The sequence below is a fragment of the Leucoraja erinacea genome, unplaced genomic scaffold (assembly GCF_028641065.1).
Source record: "Leucoraja erinacea ecotype New England unplaced genomic scaffold, Leri_hhj_1 Leri_89S, whole genome shotgun sequence".
NCBI lineage: Eukaryota > Metazoa > Chordata > Chondrichthyes > Rajiformes > Rajidae > Leucoraja > Leucoraja erinaceus.
The window spans coordinates 105,607-124,365 of NW_026576839.1; the positions used below are offsets into that span (position 1 = coordinate 105,607).

The 18,759-nt window shown below is 47.7% G+C and overlaps 1 protein-coding gene across 2 annotated transcripts; it reads left to right on the plus strand.

Moving 5' to 3' along the window:
* The first annotated feature begins 646 nt into the window (after window positions 1–646).
* Window positions 647–14,132, plus strand: tsn (translin). 2 transcript variants are annotated; one of them, XR_008723094.1, is made up of 7 exons: window positions 647–791; window positions 3,102–3,195; window positions 5,390–5,486; window positions 9,321–9,436; window positions 11,006–11,085; window positions 12,527–13,531; window positions 13,595–14,132. XR_008723094.1 is itself a non-coding variant. In XM_055631763.1 (6 exons), the coding sequence occupies exons 1-6, from the start codon at window positions 726–728 to the stop codon at window positions 12,767–12,769; spliced, it is 696 nt and encodes a 231-aa protein (XP_055487738.1). In that variant the 5' UTR covers window positions 647–725; the 3' UTR covers window positions 12,770–13,552. The 2 variants fall into 2 exon arrangements, 1 of the variants encoding a protein (XP_055487738.1); XM_055631763.1 differs by lacking the exon at window positions 13,595–14,132 and having other exon boundaries at window positions 12,527–13,552.
* Window positions 14,133–18,759: the final 4,627 nt, after the last annotated feature.

An 18,759-nucleotide genomic window follows, 5' to 3' on the forward strand; every position in this document is an offset into this window, starting at 1 on the left:
GAGTTGGATGATCAGCCATGATCATATTGAATGGCGGTGCAGGCTCAAAGGGCCGAATGGCCTACTCCTGCACCTATTTTCTATATATTATACAAATTCTGCTCATATGACATGAACATATCTGGAAAAAAATATATATACACATAAAAACAAGCAATAATAAGGCAAAACATGTTTATAGAAACAAGCACACATACATATACACAAGTAAAAACAAACAAACATTGATAGTGCAAAACTTATGAGTTTATAAAAACAGGCACAACTGGGGATGGTGACGTGCGACGAATGATACGGAAGGACCCTTCCTGCGGTGGTCGCGCCTCGTTGCCTGGCGCCAAGAAGAAAGGAGGGAGAAAGAGGGAGAGAGAGAGAGAGAGAAGGGAGGGAGAGAGAAAGGAGGAGAAGAAAGGGAGAGAGGAGAAGAGAGAAAAGGGGAGAAAGAGAGAAGAGGAGATAGAGAGAGAGAGAAGAGAGGGAGAGAGAGATAGAGAGAAGAGAAGAGAGAGAGAGAGAGAGAGATAGAGAGAAGAGAGAGAGAGAGAGAGAGAGAGAGAGAGAGAGAGAGAGAGAAGAGAGAGAGAGAGAGGAGAGAGAGAGAGAGAGAGAGAGAAAGGGATAGAGAGAGAGAGAGAAGAGAGGAGAGAGAAGACGGGATCTGGAGCAGTTGGTGGAGGGACTCGGGTCAGGTCCATCGCCGGTGAAGCTCTGCCTCTGCCACCGCTATGTCGGTCAACGAGCTGTTCGGCGCAGTCCAGGCCTCTCTGGCCGCCGACCAGGACGTCAGGGAGGTGGGTGTCCCCAGCGACCGGTTTGTCCTGAACGCGAACCCTGCCTTTACATTAGCGCCCTGGCTGTTGCCGCAGCCTGAGCCCCCTCCTCCTTGCCGAACACTTACTCTCACCTAGTCCCATCTGCCTGCACTCAGACCATAACCCTCCATTCCTTTCCCGTCCATATACCTATCCAATTTATTTTTAAATGATAAAATCGAACCTGCCTCCACCACTTCCACTGGAAGCTCATTCCACACAGCTACCACTCTCTGAGTAAAGAAGTACCCCCACATGTTACCCCTAATCCTTTGTCCCTTAATTCTCAAATCATGTCCTCTTGTTTGAATCATCCCTACTCTCAAAAGCGTATCCACGTCGACTCTGTCTATCCCTCTCATCATTTTAAAGACCTCTATCAAGTTCCCCCTTAACCTTCTGCGCTCCAAAGAATAAAGACCTAACTTGTTCAACCTTTCTCTGTAACTTAGGTGCTGAAACCCAGGCAACATTCTAGTAAATCTCCTCTATCTCTAAACTAACCTACATACCTCGATATCTTTGAGGTGTGGGAGGAAACTAGAGCACCTGGAGGAAGCCCACAGGGTGACAGGGAGACATGCAAACTGCTCACAGACAGCATAAAAGGTTGGGATTGATCCGGGTTTCTGGTGCAGCGAGGCTGCAGCTGTGCCACTGTCACCCTTTGTAAATGGTGGCTTGGTGGGCAGTTTGGTCTGTGTGATGAACTGGGCTATGCCTACTATTCCCTGCAATTGCTTACAATCTAATCTAGCAGAGAGGAGTGCGTTTGGCCGAACGCACTATGGGAACTTCACTCACCCCTCTGCAGGAACTATACATCAGGAGGTGCAACTCCAGACCCAATAAGATCATGGGAGACCCCTTCCACCCCTGCAACGGGTTGTTCCAGCTGCTACGTTCAGGCAAATGCCTTAGTTGCCATGCTGTGAGAACGGAGAGGTTGAGAAGGAGTTTCTTCCCAGAGGCCATTAGGACTGTAAACTCCTATCTCACCAGGGACTAACTTTACTGTACCACTCTACTGCTTTTAAAAGAAATTGCCGTTTTTTTTTCCCTGTTTCCTTCCGCCCACAATATTTAATATGTAAAAGAATATGTGATTCTGTTCCATTCTGTTTGTAGTTTGTTTGTTTGTCTGTTTTTTTTTTTTGCAAAAAGTCTGCGAGCATTGCCGCTTTTCATTTCACAGCACATCTCGTATGTGCATGTGATGAATAGACTTGACTTGACTTGAGTTTAATAATAATAATATATTTTATTGTCATTGCACATATGTACAACGAGATTTGGTATGCAGCTTCCATCCGATGTCATAAGCAACTAATAAAATTTAGATTTAGATACCCCGAGAACATGGTTCATAAAAAGAACAGTAAAACAGTCAAAACAGTCTAAAGTGCAAATGTGTCTGTGCCGGGTCGATGTGCGACGTGACCATCCGAGGGAAACAGTTCATGGGGGTGGGGGGCACTCAACAGGGCCGGTTCAGAGCAGCTATAGCTCAGGGATGAAGCTGTTACTGAGTCTGGAGGTGCGGGAGTAGAAGGCCTTGTAATGTCTGCCGGAAGGTAGGAGCTCGAACAGTCCATTACAAGGGTGTGAGGAGTTTTTGTGGATGCTAGAATAGAATAGAATAGAATTTAGAATAGTTTCTTTATTGTCATTGTAACATGAACCATGTACAACAAAATTAAAAAATGCTGACGGCCTTTCTGAGGCACCGTGTTTAGTAGATATCCTCCAAGGCTGGTAGCTGTGTCCCAATATTCTTCTGCGCTCTGTGCATGACGCGCTGAAGAGCTCCCCTCTCCGCCTCCATGCAGCTGAGATACCACACACAGATGTCATATGTTAACATGTTAGTAATTTAGAGATAGACAATAGGTGCAGTAGTAGGCCATACAGCCATTCAGGCCAGATGCAGCGTGGAAACAGGCCTTTTGCCCTGACCAGACAGTCCGCACTGACCAGCTATCATCCTTCCACGTATGTTCTATGTCTTACACACCAGAGGCAATTTACCTGCAAAACAGCACGTCTTTGGAATGTGTGGAGGAAACATGAGCACCTGGAGGAAACCCACACGGTCACGGGGAGAACATACAAACTCCACACAGACAACACCTGTAGTCAGGACCAAACCCAGGTCTTGACGCTGTGAGACAGCAGCTCTACCGCTACGCCAACGTGCCGTACAAATCTAATTCTTATCTGAGAAATAAATCTGACTTTCCTCACAGTGCTCTATGTTCAGTCTTTCTCTACTCTCCTTATCATCTGCAGGATATACGAAAAGTGGTTCAAGTCCTTGAACAAACAGCTCGTGAGATTCTAACTCTGCTGCAGACTGTCCACCAAATATCCGGCTTTAAAGAAAGTAAGTATCACAGTGGAAGAAAGATTGAAAAGACTAGGCTTGTATTCACTGGAGTTTAGAAGGATGAGGGGGGATCTTATAGAAACTTGTAAAGGACTGGACAAGCTAGATGCAGGAAAAATGTTCCCAATGTTGGGCGAGTCCAGAACCAGGGGCCACAGCCTTAGAATAAAGGGGAGGTCATTTAAGACTGAGGTGAGAACAAACTTTTTCACCCAGAGAGTTGTGAATTTATGGAATTCCCTGCCACAGGGGGCAGTGGAGGCCAAGTCACTGGATGGCTTTAAGAGAGAGTTAGATACTCTAGGGGCTGGTGGAATCAAGGGATATGGGAAGAAAGCAGGCACGGGTTATTGCTAGGGGACGATCAACCATGATCACAATGAATGGCGGTGCTGGCTCGAAGGGCCGAATGGCCTCCTGCACCTATTTTCTGTTTCTATGTTTTTAAAGCTGAAGTAGTAACTTTTTCCACTGATAGACACACATTCCTGGAGTAACTCAGTGGGTCAGGCAGCATCTGGAGAAAAATGATGGGTGACATTTTGGATCGGGGCTCTTCTTCAGACTGAAAGTTGGGGGTGGGGGGAGGGAGTGAATGGAGCTGGATGTGAGAAAAACACTATTCAAGGCCAGCCACAAAAAAAAGGCAGGGCAGTGCTTGGTAAGTCCACTGTTGGCTAGGGAAGGTGGGATCTCAAGAGGGAAACAATGTAGAGGACTACGGTGCTGGTTAAACAACTAGGGTGGAGGAAGGGGGAGAGTGTAAGTAGAAGTTACAAGTATTTAAAATTAGAGCATTCAATAGACAATAGGTGCAGGAGTAGGCCATTCGGCCCTTTGAGCCAGCACCGTCATTCACTGTGATCCATTCCAGCACTCCATTCTGCCTTCTCCCCATATCCCGTGACTCCGCTATCTTTAAGAGCTCTATTTAACTCTTTTGAAAGCATCCAGAGAACCAGCCTTCACTGTCTTCTGAGGCAGAGAATTCCACAGATTCACAACTCGCTGGGTGAAAAAGTTTTTTTCCTCGTCTCCGTTCTAAATGGCTTACCCCTTATTCTTAAACTGTGGACCCTGGTTCTGGACTCCCCCTATGGACTCCCCCCCCCCCCCCCCCCCCCCCCCCCCCCCCCCCCCCCCCCCGGTTCTGACTTCCCCTCCCCCCCCTCGCGGCCTAACAACTTGGATTGGTGCGGCCTTTTCCCGGAGCCGGGTCCAGAGCTTCAGCAGCAGGTGCAGCTTGGACTTTCTATCGCGGAGCCGAGCGTTGACAGAAGAAGTGCTCCGATCGCTGGCCCGCGGACTACGACATCCTGAAGCCGCAGTCTGTGGAGCTTCTAGCCGCGGGCGCTGCGTGGACTTTCAATCGCGGAGCGGGCGAGCCGTTGCCGGGGGGTCGCCAGAAGAAGAGCTCCGACCGTCAGCCTGCGGCCCATCAGATCGTGAAGACCCGGTCTCCGGTAGGAAGTGGCCGATTCGGGACCTCCAAGCCGCGTAGTGTCCGTCCGGACCGACGTCGGAGTTTCGAGCATCCCAACGAGAGGGTCTGCACATCAGGCTATCCATAGCGGCAACTGCGGAGGGTTCATGGCCCCGACCACGGATGAACAAAGGAGGAGGACTGACAAAGTTATTGCCTTCCACCACAGTGAAGAATGGTGAACCTCCACCGCCCACTGTGGTGGATGTTCATGTTATATTCTATTGTGTATTGTGCTCTTTTGTTTGTATGGCTGCATGGTAAATCAAATTCCACTGTACCTTAATTGGTGCATGTGGCAATAAATGTGAACTTGTATGAACATTCAATGTTCATACCACAGGGTTGTAAGGTGTCCAAAAGACATTTCCTTTGCCCCCCTCCTTTCACCCATCCCCGCAATGTCTGAAGAAGATCCTCAACCCGAAACATCAATGATCCATGTCTTCCTGAGAAGATGCCCGACCCACTGAGTTACTCCAGCACTCTTAAGCGTCTTTCTTTTTTAACCCTACAAATGCACACGTCTTTAGGATGGGGGAAGAAACCCTCGTGGTCTCGGCCAGAATGTGCAAACTCCACATAGACAGCACCCAAGGTTAGGACAGAACCTGGCTGGGACATTAGTGCTGTGAGGCAGCAGCTTTACCCACTGTGATTTAAAAACTTGTATCGGTCTTAATTGTTGATTTTGTATTTTCTTGTTAGTACCGAACAAGTGCCAAAAAGCACGGGAACATTTTGATACAGTGAAGACGCACCTGGCAGAACTGAAGACCAAGTTCCCTGCAGATCAGTACTACAGGTCAGTGTTGAAAACTAAATTATAAGTACCTGAATTGAAAAATGAAGTGCGGAAGAAAGGAAAGGATAGTCTTCCCTGAGTTACTCCAGCAACTGTAAAGAGAAGATACAGGGGTCTGAAGAAGGGTATAGACCCGAAACGTTACCCATTCCTTCTCTCCAGAGATGCTGCCTGTCCTGCTGAGTTACTCCAGCATTTTGTGTCTACCTTCCATACAGGGGTCAATGCTTGGGTTATAGACCTTGGAGCACACCTCAAAGATCACAGGCATGTGGACACAAGGAACAACAAGTGCTGGTTTACCAAAAAAAATAGACACAGTGCTGGAGTAACTCTGCAGGTCAGGCAGCATCTGTGGAGTATAGGAGGCGTTTTGGGTCATGACCCTTCTTCAGACAGGTACAAGGATAGGAAAGCTTTAGAAGGGGAAAAAGACACAAAGTATGGGAGTAACATAGAAAATAGGTGCAGGAGTAGGCCATTCGGCCCTTCGAACCTGCACCATCATTCAATGTGATCATGGCTGATCATCCAACTCGGTATCCTGTACCTGCCTTCTCTCCATACCCCTGATCCTTTTAGCCACAAGGGCCACATCTAACTCCCTCTTAAATATAGCCAATGAACTGGCCTCAACTACCTTCTGTGGCAGAGAGTTCCATAGATTTGCCACTCTCTGTGTGGAAAAACGTTTTTCTCATCTAGGTCCTAAAGGATTTCCCCTTTATCCTTAAACTGTGACCCCTTGTCCTGGACTTCCCCAACATCGGGAACAATCTTCCTGTGTCTAGCCTGTCCAACCGCCTTAAGAATTTTGTACGTTTCTATAAGATCCCCCCTCAATCTTCTAAATTCTAGCGAGTACAAGCCAAGTCTATCCAGTCTTTCTTCATATGAAAGTCCTGCCATCCCAGGAATCAGTCTGGTGAACCTTCTCTGTACTCCCTCTATGGCAAGAATGTCTTTCATCAGATTTGGAAACCAAAACTGCACGCAATACTCCAGGTGTGGTCTCACCAAGACCCTGTACAACTGCAGTAGAACCTCCCTGCTCCTATACTCAAATCCTCTTGCTATGAATGCCAACATACCATTCGCTTTCTTCACTGCCTGCTGCACCTGCATGCCTACTTTCGATGACTGGTGTACCATGACACCCAAGTCTCGTTGCATCACCCCTTTTCCTAATCGGCCACCATTTAGATAATAGTCTACTTTCCTGTTTTTGCCACCAAAGTGGATAACCTCACATTTATCCACATTATACTGCATCTGCCATGCATTTGCCCGCTCACCCAGCTTATCCAAGTCACCATGCAGCCTCCTAGCATCCTCCTCACAGCTAACACTGCCCCCCAGCTTCGTGTCATCTGCAAACTTGGAGACGTTGCATTCAATTCCCTCGTCCAAATCATTAATATATATTGTAAATAGCTGGGGTCCCAGCACTGAGCCTTGCGGTACCCCACTAGTCACTGCCTGCCATTCTGAAAAGGACCCGTTTACTCCTACTCTTTGCTTCCTGTCTGCCAGCCAGTTCTCTATCCACATCAATACTGAACCCCCAATACCGTGTGCTTTAAGTTTGTAAAGTAATCTCTTATGTGGGACCTTGTCGAAAGACTTCTGAAAGTCCACATATAACACATCCACTGGTTCTCCCTTATCCACTCTACTAGTTACATCCTCGAAAAATTCTATAAGATTCATCAGACATGATTTACCATTCATAAATCCATGCTGACATTGTCCAATGATTTCACCACTTTCCAAATGTGCTGCTATCCCATCTTTAATAACTGACTCTAGCAGAGTAACTCAGCGGGTCGGCAGCATTACTGTATAGGTGAGGTTTTGGGTCAGGACCATTCTTCAGACAGCTACATGGATAGGAAAGGTTTAGAGGGGAAAAGGCACAAAGTAATTCAGCGGGTCAGGCAGCAACTGGAGAACATAATTTAGATTTTGGGGAACTGTACAGACAGTGTTTTGGTTCGGGATCCTTCAGCAGACTGATGGCTTTTTGGTACCCATGACAATTCTTAACCCAAATTTAGTTTAGTTTAGAGATACAGAGCAGAAACAGGTCCTTCGGCCCATTGAGTCCGCACCGACCAGCGATCCCCATGTGCTAGTGCTATCCTACACACTAGGGACAATTTACATTTTTTACCAAAGCCAATTAGCCTACAAACCTGTAAGTCTTTGGAGTCTGGGCGGAAACTGGAGCTCCCAGAGAAAACCCACTCGATCACGGAGCGAATCTACAAACTGTGTGCAGGCAGCACCTGTAGACAGGATAGAACCTGGGAATCTCATGTAGATAGTGTAAAGAAGTGTTATCAACACACTGTGACTTTACTTCCTTTATTCATACTGTGGCATTACAGAAAGCACTAGCTGTACGTGGTCTGTCACGGAAACTAGAGAGCGATATGTGTGTGGGAAGGTTGTAATTATACTTGCGATATGGGGAGTGGTTAGTAGGGATGAGGTAACTATATTAAGGGTCACATGCATATGTCATCTACAGATAGGGTGGTAAAGAAAGCTTTTGGTGTGCTGGCCTTTATAAATGAGAGCATTGAGTATAGAAGTTGGGATGTAATGTTAAAATTGTACAAGGCATTGGTGAGGCCAATTCTGGAGTATGGTGTACAATTCTGGTCGCCAAATTATAGGAAAAATGTCAACAAAATAGAGAGAGTACAGAGGAGATTTACTAGAATGTTGCCTGGGTTTCAGCACCTAAGTTACAGAGAACGGTTGAACAAGTTAGGTCTTTATTCTTTGGCGTGCAGAAGGTTAAGGGGGGACTTGATAGAGGTCTTTAAAATGATGAGAGGGATAGACAGAGTTGACGCGGATAAGCTTTTTCCATTGAGAGTAGGGAAGATTCAAACAAGAGGACATGATTTGAGAATTAAAGGACAAAAGTTTAGGGGCAACATGAGGGGGAACTTCTTTACTCAGAGAATGGTAGCTGTGTGGAATGAGCTTCCAGTGGAAGTGGTGGAGGCAGGTTCGATTTTATCATTTAAAAATAAATTGGATAGGTATATGGACGGGAAAGGAATGGAGGGTTATGGTCTGAGTGCTGGTAGATGGGACTAGGTGAGAGTAAGTGTTCGGCACGGACTAGAAGGGACGAGATGGCCTGTTTCCGTGCTGTAATTGTTATATGGTTATATGGTCTGGTGCTGTACGGTAGCAACACTACCGCTGCGCCACCGTGCCGCCCCTTATCTAAACATTATAACCATATAACAATTACAGCACGGAAACAGGCCATCTCGGCCCTACAAGTCCGTGCCGAACAACTTTTTTCCTTTAGTCCCACCTGCCTGCACTTATACCATAACCCTCCATTCCCTTCTCATCCATATGCCTATCCAATTTATTTTTAAATGATACCAACGAACCTGCCTCCACCACTTCCACTGTAAGCTCATTCCACACCGCTACCACTCTCTGAGTAAAGAAGTTCCCCCTCATGTTACCCCTAAACTTCTGTCCCTTAATTCTGAAGTCATGTCCTCTTGTTTGAATCTTCCCTATTCTCAAAGGGAAAAGCTGATCCACATCAACTCTGTCCATCCCTCTCATCATTTTAAAGACCTCTATCAAGTCACCCCTTAACCTTCTGCGCTCCAGAGAATAAAGACCTAACTTATTCAACCTTTCTCTGTAACTTAGGTGTTGAAACCCAGGCAACATTCTAGTAAATCTCCTCTGTACTCTCTCTATTCTCGGGATTGTCAGTCCAATTACATGATCACTGTTCGCAATGTACTGCCTGCGTTGAGGATGTGACACTTGAGTATTTCTATCCAGGTTCAATGAGCACTGGCGGTTCGTACTGCAGCGCCTGATCTTCCTGGCTGCGTTCGTGGTCTATCTGGAGTCGGAAACCCTGGTGACACGGGAAGATGTAGCCGCAATACTGGGAAGTACGTTACGCCGCTGTGCCTTAATTCTGTTTTTGCTTTGCTGGCGTGGCAATAACTCTTAGGGCCAGCCTGTCGGAGAAATCAGTCGAGGACTCGGAGAGCGAGACTTTATTACGTGATATCACGGAGGAACTGCCCGAGGAGACAGCTCCTCAAGAGCACAGACAGCACGGGTTTAGATACTGCCGTACAAACAAGTGTATGTGCAGACTAGCCCAGTCCTGAGTTCCTTAAACAGCTTAGTTGGGGCGTTGCGATTTGTTCAAAGCTGCCTAAATGACATTACTCAGACCTGTACATACCCGTGCATGATGTTATTATCTGTTGGTTTTGCAGATAACAGATAATAACATCAGGCACAAAGAAGCACCCAGCAGCAATGCACAATCATTTGACCAAGGCTTTCATAAATTCTCTCACAATCCCTCCTTTTTGATCATACATGATCAACCTATTCCCTGGGGTTTAGGAACTTATAGCCCTCAGGCAAAGATCTCATCTTGAGACAATAGGTGCAGGAGGAGGCCATTCGGCCCTTCGAGCCAGCACCGCCATTCAATGTGATCATGGCTGATCATCCCCAATCAGTACCCCGTCTCTGCCTTCTCCCCATAACCCCTGACTCCACTATCTTTAAGAGCCCTATCTAGCCCTCTCTTGAAGGTATCCAGAGAACCTGCCTCCACAGAGAATTCCACACTCACAACTCTCTGAGAAAAAGTGTTTCCTCGTCTCAGTTCTAAATGGCTTACCCCTTAATATTAAACTGTGGCCCCTGGTTCTGAACTCCCCCAGCATCGGGAACATGTTTCCTGCCTCTAGCGTGTCCAAACCCTTAATAATCTTATATGTTTCAATAAGATGCCCTCTCATCCTTCTAAACTCCAGAGTGTACAAGCCCAGCCGCGCCATTCTCCCAGCATATGACAGTCCCGTCATCCCGGGAATTAACCTTGTAAACCTACGCTGCACTCCCTCTATAGCAAGAATGTCCTTCCTCAAATTAGGGGACTAAAACTGCACACAATGTTCCACGTGTGGTCTCACTAGGGCCCTATACAACTGCAGAAGAACCTCTTTACTCCTATACTCAACTCCCTATAAAGGCCAACCTGCCATTCGCTTTCTTCACTGCCTGCTGTACCTCCTTCTTGGGATGGTATGCACAGCCTAAAGTTGTAGGACTGTTCTATTTGATCTTATTTGATTGTGCACGCCGGGTTAATTGCATTCGTCGTAACAGGGCAGACCACATGAAGGTTGCAATCTCCCACCCCCCTGCATGCTTACTTTCATTGACTGATGGACAAGGACCCCCGGACCCCGTTGTACTTCCCCTTTTCCCAACTTGACACCATTTAGATAGTAATCTGCCGTCCTGTTTTTGCTACCGAAGTGGATAACCTCACATTTATCCACATTAAACTGCATCTGCCATGCATCTGCCCACTCACCCAACATGTCCAAGACACCCTGCATAACCTATTCCGCTAAATCGATTTTTTTTTTTTAAAGCCAGACAAGAATGAGAAATTAAAATTATTTTTTGTTTTTATGGTTGCGATTCAGTTCAAGTGAAGAGACACAAAGGGTTCCATCTCGATATCGAGGATTACCTTTCAGGACTTCTGATTCTCGCCAATGAACTGGTAAGCTACAGTAAGGTTTATGGACACGTGATGCAATTGTTGATCAAGCTGCTGCACGAATCTGTCCGCACATTCACGCGACTTAATGGTGGGCTGTAAAATATCGTCTCTCAATCGCGTTCTTCACAAAACCTTGCTGTGTGAACCCCTTGAATGGCGCTCGTCCAATTCCACTTTGTGTAAAATTGCCCAGCGTTATGAGCCTCTCCCAATCTCCCATCTACACAGGATCTTTATTCTCTAATCCTCTGTAAATCCCCTTCAGTACATTGGGACGGCCCGCTGGCGCAGCGGTAGAGTTGCTGCTATACGGCGCCAGGGACCCGGGTTCGATCCTGACGACGGGCGCTGTCTGTAGGGTGTTTGTATGTTCTCCCCGTGACCTGCGTGGGCTTTCCCCGGGCGCTCCGGTTTCCTCCCACACAGTCCAAAGACGTGCAGGTTTGTAGGCTAATAGGCTTTTGTAAAATTGAAAATTGTCACTAGAGTGTGTAGGATAGCATGAGTGTGTGGGGGTCGCTGGTCGGCGCGGGCCGGAGTGCCTGTTTCCGCGCTGTATCTCTAAAATAAACCCCTTGCCACATTCTAAGATCTCTGAGCTTGAATTTTAGCTTCTTGAGCGTGTAATTGCTCCACCGCCGGAGATCCGCTGTCCACGCACCCTCCCTCCAAAACCTCCCCACCCACACTCCTTAATCCAACCTCTTTGACCCTTGCCTTCTTCCCTGTCCTAATATATGGCAGATCACCAATTCTTTGTTTGCAACGGCTCCTGAGCAATACCTTGCCATGTTTCCTTGCAATGTTGGTTCTTTGTGGAAACAGGAATGGCTCATTAACTCTCGCTCCGCTTCCTCCCTCATTCCCTTTTACTTTTCAATCAATCAATCAATCAACCTTTATTGTCACCTTGCAAAGCAACAGTTGTACAGTGCAAAATGAGAAGACGTTTCCCAGGGAATAGCGGAGCATCGCACATAAAACCTAAACATTTCACACATAAAATAAAAACAATCCAGTCCCTGATAAAAACAATATGAATAGTATCCTGTACCTGCTTTCTCTCCATACCCCCTGATCCCTTTAGCCACAGGGGCCACATCTAACTCCCTCTTAAATATAGCCAATGAACTGGCCACAACTACCTTCTGTGGCAGAGAATTTCACAGATTCACCACTCTCTGTGTGAATTTTTTTTTTCTCATCTTGGTCCTAAAACACTTCCCCCTTATCCTCAAACTGTGACCCCTTGTTCTGGACTTCCCCAACATCGGGAACAATCTTCCTGCATCGAGCCTGTCCAACCCCCTTAAGAATTGTGTAAGTTTCTAATAAGATCCAGTACTGATGTACTGTTGTATTCTCGATGTTAATTGCAGCAAGTGATCAGATTGCAATAATTAACCCCCCCATCGTTTCCCCTTGGTTCTCCCCGGCACAGTCGCGGCTGGCTCTGAACAGCGTCACCGCGGGCGACTACACGCGGCCTCTGCGCATCTCCTCCTTCATCAACGAGCTGGACTCGGGCTTCCGGCTGCTCAACCTGAAGAACGACTCGCTGCGCAAGCGCTACGACGGCCTGAAGTACGACGTGAAGAAGATAGAGGAGGTGGTGTACGACCTGTCCATCCGCGGGCTGGGCAAAGGGGACGCGCCCAGCGAAGGCAAGGTGCAGGACAAGTAGCTCCTCGTCATGCTCTTCCTCCTCCTCCTCCTCCCCCATCGGTGGAGGCCATGGGTGTGTGGCGTGGAGGAGGGGAGCGAGTCGGTTGCTGGATGGCACAACACGCTGGAGTAACTCAGCAGGTCTGGCAGCATCTCTGGAGAACATGGACAGGTGACGTTTCTGGTCTGGACCTGTCTTCAGACTGATTGTGGAGAGGGGAAAGGAAGGTCATACATAAGTGAAAGCAGAATTAGGCCCTTCGGCCCATCAAGTCTACTCCGCCATTCAATCGTGGCTGATCTATCTTACCCTCCCGCATTCTCCTGCATTTTCCCCCATAGCCTCTGAGAGCTGGAAGAGAGGAGGGTTCAGTTTCCAGCTTTATCCCCCCCTTTCCCCCCCCCCCCCCCCCGATCATAATCACGCTATGTCCTGCCTCCCCTCTCTTTCCTCAGTCGCTCGCTTCCCTTTCCCCGATACTTAGTCTGAGGAAGGGTCTCGACCCGAAATGTCACCCATTCCTTCTCTCCAGAGACGCTGCCTGTCCCGCTGAGTTACTCCAGCACTTTGTGTCTATCTTCGGTGTAAACCAGCATCTGCAGTTCCTTCCTGCACCTAATACCCCCAAGTCCATTCTGGTAAACCTCCTCTGCACCGTCTCCAAAGCCCCCACATGCTTCCTGTAATGGGGGAGTGTTCTAAAACTAGAGCAAAACTCGTCTCCTCAGTTCTCCCGCCTATCGGCTCTTGCTCCTCACAGGGGAGGAGAGGGAAGGGGAGGTGAGGAGAGGAGAGGAGAGGGGGGAGAGGGGGGAGAGAAGAAGGGAGGAGAGGGAAGGGGAGGTGAGGAGAGGAGAGGAGAGGGGGGAGAGAAGAAGGGAGGAGAGGGAAGGGGAAGAGAGGAGAGGAGAGGAGAGGGGATACACTTGTGTATCTCCTCTCTTCTAGCTTTCTTCCCCCCCGCTCCCCTACAATCAGTCCAAAGTAGGGAGGCAATGTGAATCGTCACCCATCCATGTTTTCTCCAGCGATACTGCCCGACCCGTCGAGTATCCGCAGCTCCGTGTTTCTACGAGTTATTGGTTGTTGTGGTTGCAATGGAAATGGAGAGCATGTTATTTATATTCCTGCTCTGGCACGGGTGAAATAATGTTTGGACCAAGTGTTTAAAGAGCGACGATGACCTCCAGTGAGATCAGTATTACGCAGGTTTGCGCAGGTTTATCTCTTTCCAAACCACCCATGGCTTGTTTTATTGTCGGTGTTGAGCTTCTGTGCCGATGTACCACTCATCCCCCGCACTCCACTCTGTGCTCAACCTGTCATTTAATTTCCACTTTATCCCTTGACGAGCTGCAAAGAAAATAAAAAATAGATATTACTACTTGCTTGTGGTATCATTTTGAGCAAAGTCCTAAGCACAATTTGGCACGGTGGCACAGCGGTAGAGTTGCTGCCTCACAGCGCTTGCTTGCAGCGCCAGAAATCTGTGTTTGATCCCAACCACTGGTGATGCCTGTACGGAGTTTGTACGTTCTCCTGGTGAGCGGGTGGGTTTTCTCTGAGACCTTGGGTTTCCTCCCACGCTCCAAAGACGTGCAGGTTTGTCGGTTAATTGTCTTGGTATGTTTATAAATTCGCCCTAGTGTGTGTAGGAAAGTGTTAATGTGCGGAGATCGCTGGTCGGTGTGGACTCGGTCAGTTTCTGCACTGTATCTCTAAAGTAAACTAAAACTAAAAATGTAATTGAATGGTAAAAATAGAAAATAGGTGCAGGAGGAGGCCATTCGGCCATTCGAGCTAGTACCGCCATTCATTGTGATCATGGCTGATCGTCCCCTATCAATAACCCGTGCCTGCCTTCTCCCCATATCCCTTGACTCCACTAGCCCCAAGAGCTCTATCTAACTCTCTCTTAAATCCGTCCAGTGACTTGGCCGCCCTCTGTGGCAGGGAATTCCATAAATTCACAACTCCCTGGGTGAAAATGTTTTTTCTCACCTCAGTCTTAAATGACCTCCCCTTTATTCTAAGACTGTGGCCCCTGGTCCTGGACTCGCCCAACATTGGGAACATTTTTCCTGCATCTAGCTTGTCCAGTCCTTTTATAATTTTACATGTTTCTATAAGATCCCCATCATCCTTCTAAACTCCAGTGAATACAAGCCTAGTCTTTTTAATCTTTCTTCATATGACAGTCCCGCCATCCTAGGGATCAATCTCGTGAACCTACGCTGCACTGCCACAATCACAAGGATGTTCTTCCTCAAATTAGGAGACCAAAACTGAGCCCTATACAATACTAGACTAAGTGGGACCCGTTGGGTCCCATGTTCACACGGGAGGGCTGGTCCCCCGACGCAATATCCCACCTCTCCACCAATTCCAATATTGGTGGCCAGAGGGGGGGCTTTCTGGAGCGCTGGTATGGGTTCTTGGGGTGGCAGCTCAGTCACTCAAGCATGATCTGCTGGCAGCTCACTCACGGCTTGTGGGCTGGCAGTTGACTCATGACTATTACTTGAAATTCCATTTCAAGCAGGGTGCAAGGCCACCAAATTCAAGTGTAGTTTCATACCACTTCAAGCAGGGTGCAAGGCCACCAAATTCAAATGCAGCTTCATACCATTTCATGCAGGGTGAAACCACCATAAAACCCACACAAAACACCAAACTCACAGTTCAGAAGACATTCAGTGTGTTCAGTTGATTCACAGCTCAGGCAGTCATGACCTCTCCCTCCCCCATCATGCAGAGACTGAGCCACACCCACACTTCCGGATTTTATAACCCCTCCCCCTCCCACCGGAACTGGTGTGGCTTTCAGGGCGTGATTGACAGGAGAGAGATTCTCAACATTTTTTAAACACTAATAACACTTTTATTTTTAATTGATGGGAAGAATTCTCTGCACCTGCTCAGCGGAGGGGGGACTGAGTAAGATGGCCAAAAATCACAGCCGTAAGTGTAGCGTTTTATCTAAAATCAATATACAGTGCAAACAGGAAGTAAGTGCATTTGCAGTAAGTAGTGCCTTTCAACTTCAAGCCAAAGCACCCAAGCCACCATTTGCAGTAAGTAGTGCCTTTCAACGTCATGCCACCATTTGCAGTAAGTAGTGCCTTTCAACCTCAAGCCAAAGCACCCAAGCCACCATGTGCAGTAAGTAGTGCCTTTCAACTTCAAGCCAAAGCACCCAAACAACCATTTGCAGGCAGTGCCTTTTAACTTCAAACAAACCTCAAAGACCTCGGCATTGAAGGCTCTGCACTCAGCTGGCTCCGTTCCTACCCTTCCAACAGATCCCACTTCATCTCTCTCCACAACCACACCTCTGCTACAGCCACAGCCACTCAAGGCGTTCCCCAAGGCTCCGTACTCGGCCCCCTCCTCTTCATCATCTACATCCTCCCCCTTGATCAGATACTCCGCCACTTCAACCTGGACTTCCACTGTTACGCTGATGACACCCAGATCTACCTCGGCACCAAATCCCCCCCACAACCCCCACCTCCCATATCCAATATCCTGCTTGTCAGCTATAAAAACCTGGATGCAACATAATTTCCTCAAACTCAACAGCGATAAGACAGAATTCCTCCTCATAGGGTCCAAAGCCACACTCAACAAAATCAATAACCCCACACTCACCATCGACAGCACCACTGTCTCCCCATCTCCTCAGGCCCGCAACCTTGATGTGATCTTTGATTCCACCCTCTCCCTTGAGCCTCACATCCGCCATGTCATTTAAAACCTCCTTCTTTCACCTCCGCAACATCGCCAAACTCAGACCCTCTCTCACACCTCCCGCTGCTGAAAGACTCATCCATGCCTTCATCTCCTCCTGACTGGACTATTGTCACTCACTTCTCCTTGGCATCAGCTCCACCTACATCAACCGACTCCAACTGGTCCAGAACGCAGCCGCCCGACTCATCACCCACACCAAATCCTGGCATCACATCACTCCAGTCCTCTAACAACTTCACTGGCTTCCCATCTCCCACCGGATCACCTACAAAATCCTGGTCCTCACCTACCGCCTGCCTCAACTGCCTCCTCTAGCAGCTCGACCCATAAATTGCCCTTCTCACCTTGAACATGAGTCCTCTTGTTTTTGATTCCCACTGCCCTGGATAAGTGACTACATTCTCCCCATCTGTCTATTCATCCCATGATTTTATACACCTCTATTGTATTTGAAACTCTGTTTACTAAAAGGATTTGAGTAAAGGAGCAGGGAGGTTCTACTGCAGTTGTACAGGGTCTTGGTGAGATCACACCTGGAGTATTGCGTACTGTTTTGGTCTCCTAATCTGAGGAAAGACATTCTTGCCATAGAGGGAATACAGAGAAGGTTCACCAGACTGATTCCTGGGATGTCAGGACTTTCATATGAAGAAAGACTGGATAGACTCGGCTTGTACTCGCTAGAATTTAGAAGATTGAGGGGGGATCTTATAGAAACTTACAAAATTCTTAAGGGGTTGGACAGGCTAGATGCAGGAAGATTGTTCCCGATGTTGGGGAAGTCCAGAACAAGGGGTCACAATTTAAGGATAAGGGGGAAATCTTTTAGGACGGAGTTGAGGAAAACATTTTTCACACAGAGAGTGGTGAATCTCTGGAATTCTCTGCCACAGAATGTAGTTGAGGCCAGTTCATTGGCTATATTTAAGAGGGAGTTAGATGTGACCCTTGTGGCTAAATGGATCAGGGGGTATGGAGAGAAGGCAGGTACAGGATACTGAGTTGGATGATCAGCCATGATCATATTGAATGGCGGTGCAGGCTCGAAGGGCCGAATGGCCTACTCCAGCACCTATTTTCTATGTTTCTATTAGATCACCCCTCAGCTTCACACCATCCAAGGAATAAACACCTAGCTTGGCTAATCTTCAGGCCTCCAAGGAGCTGGCCACTTGCTTGTAAACCTCTGCAAGGAAAAGATTTACAGCTTGATGGCATCCTTCCGACATCAGGTTGAAATAATACTCCAAAAAATGATGGGGGGAAATTGTGGCAAGGAGAACTCCCACCATAAGAGGGCGCACACGCCCCACACTGCAGAGCACCAGTATCTTATCTCTGTATGCTTCGTTGTCAGTTTCCCCTTGCTAACAATGTTCTATTCTATCTTTTCCTTGAACTCCATCCCCTTTGATGTTTCGTTTTCACACCTTGCCCATTCATATCTCTGTGTCTCCCTCTCCCCTGACTCTCAGTCTGAAGAAGGGTCTCGACTCCTAAACCAGCATCTGCAGTTCATAGAAACATAGAAATTAGGTGCAGGAGTAGGCCATTCGGCCCTTCGAGCCTGCACCGCCATTCAATATGATCATGGCTGATCATCCAACTCAGTATCCCGTACCTGCCTTCTCTCCATACCCCCTGATCCCCTTAGCCACAAGGGCCACATCTAACTCATTCTCACACTTCCTGTCCACTTGAACCCTTATGAAGTCGGGGTTAGATTCCACAGCAGAGAGGAGTCACACAAAATGCCGGAGTGACTCCATGGGTCAGGCAGCGTCTCTGGAGAAGAGAAATGGCTGACGTTTCAGGTCAACACCCTTCTTCAGACTGTTGACTTCCATTCGACAAAGGCGTGGAGGTGATGGAAGAAAAGCTCTCTACGTTGTGGCGGAACTGGAACTCGTTGAGGTAGGAGCGGAGGGGAACCAAGGTGAGGCCTTTGTTGTGGGCCGACAACTCCGACCAGCCTGTCTTGTTCAAGAAGGAACTGGACTGCAAATGCTGGAAAATCGGAGGTAGACAAAAATGGTGGAGAAACTCAGCAGGTGGGGCAGCATCTATGGAGCGAAGGAAATAAACAATGTTTCGGGTCGAGACCCTTCTTTTGTGTACCTTACTTACAATGGGGCTCAGAACTGATCGTATTTCAGAGGGAAAATGTTTCCTCTGTTTCTTTGGGGTATTGTGTATAGTTTTAGTCACTCTGCTATAAAATGGTGGACGAGCGAAGCCTAAAATGGCATTTTCTA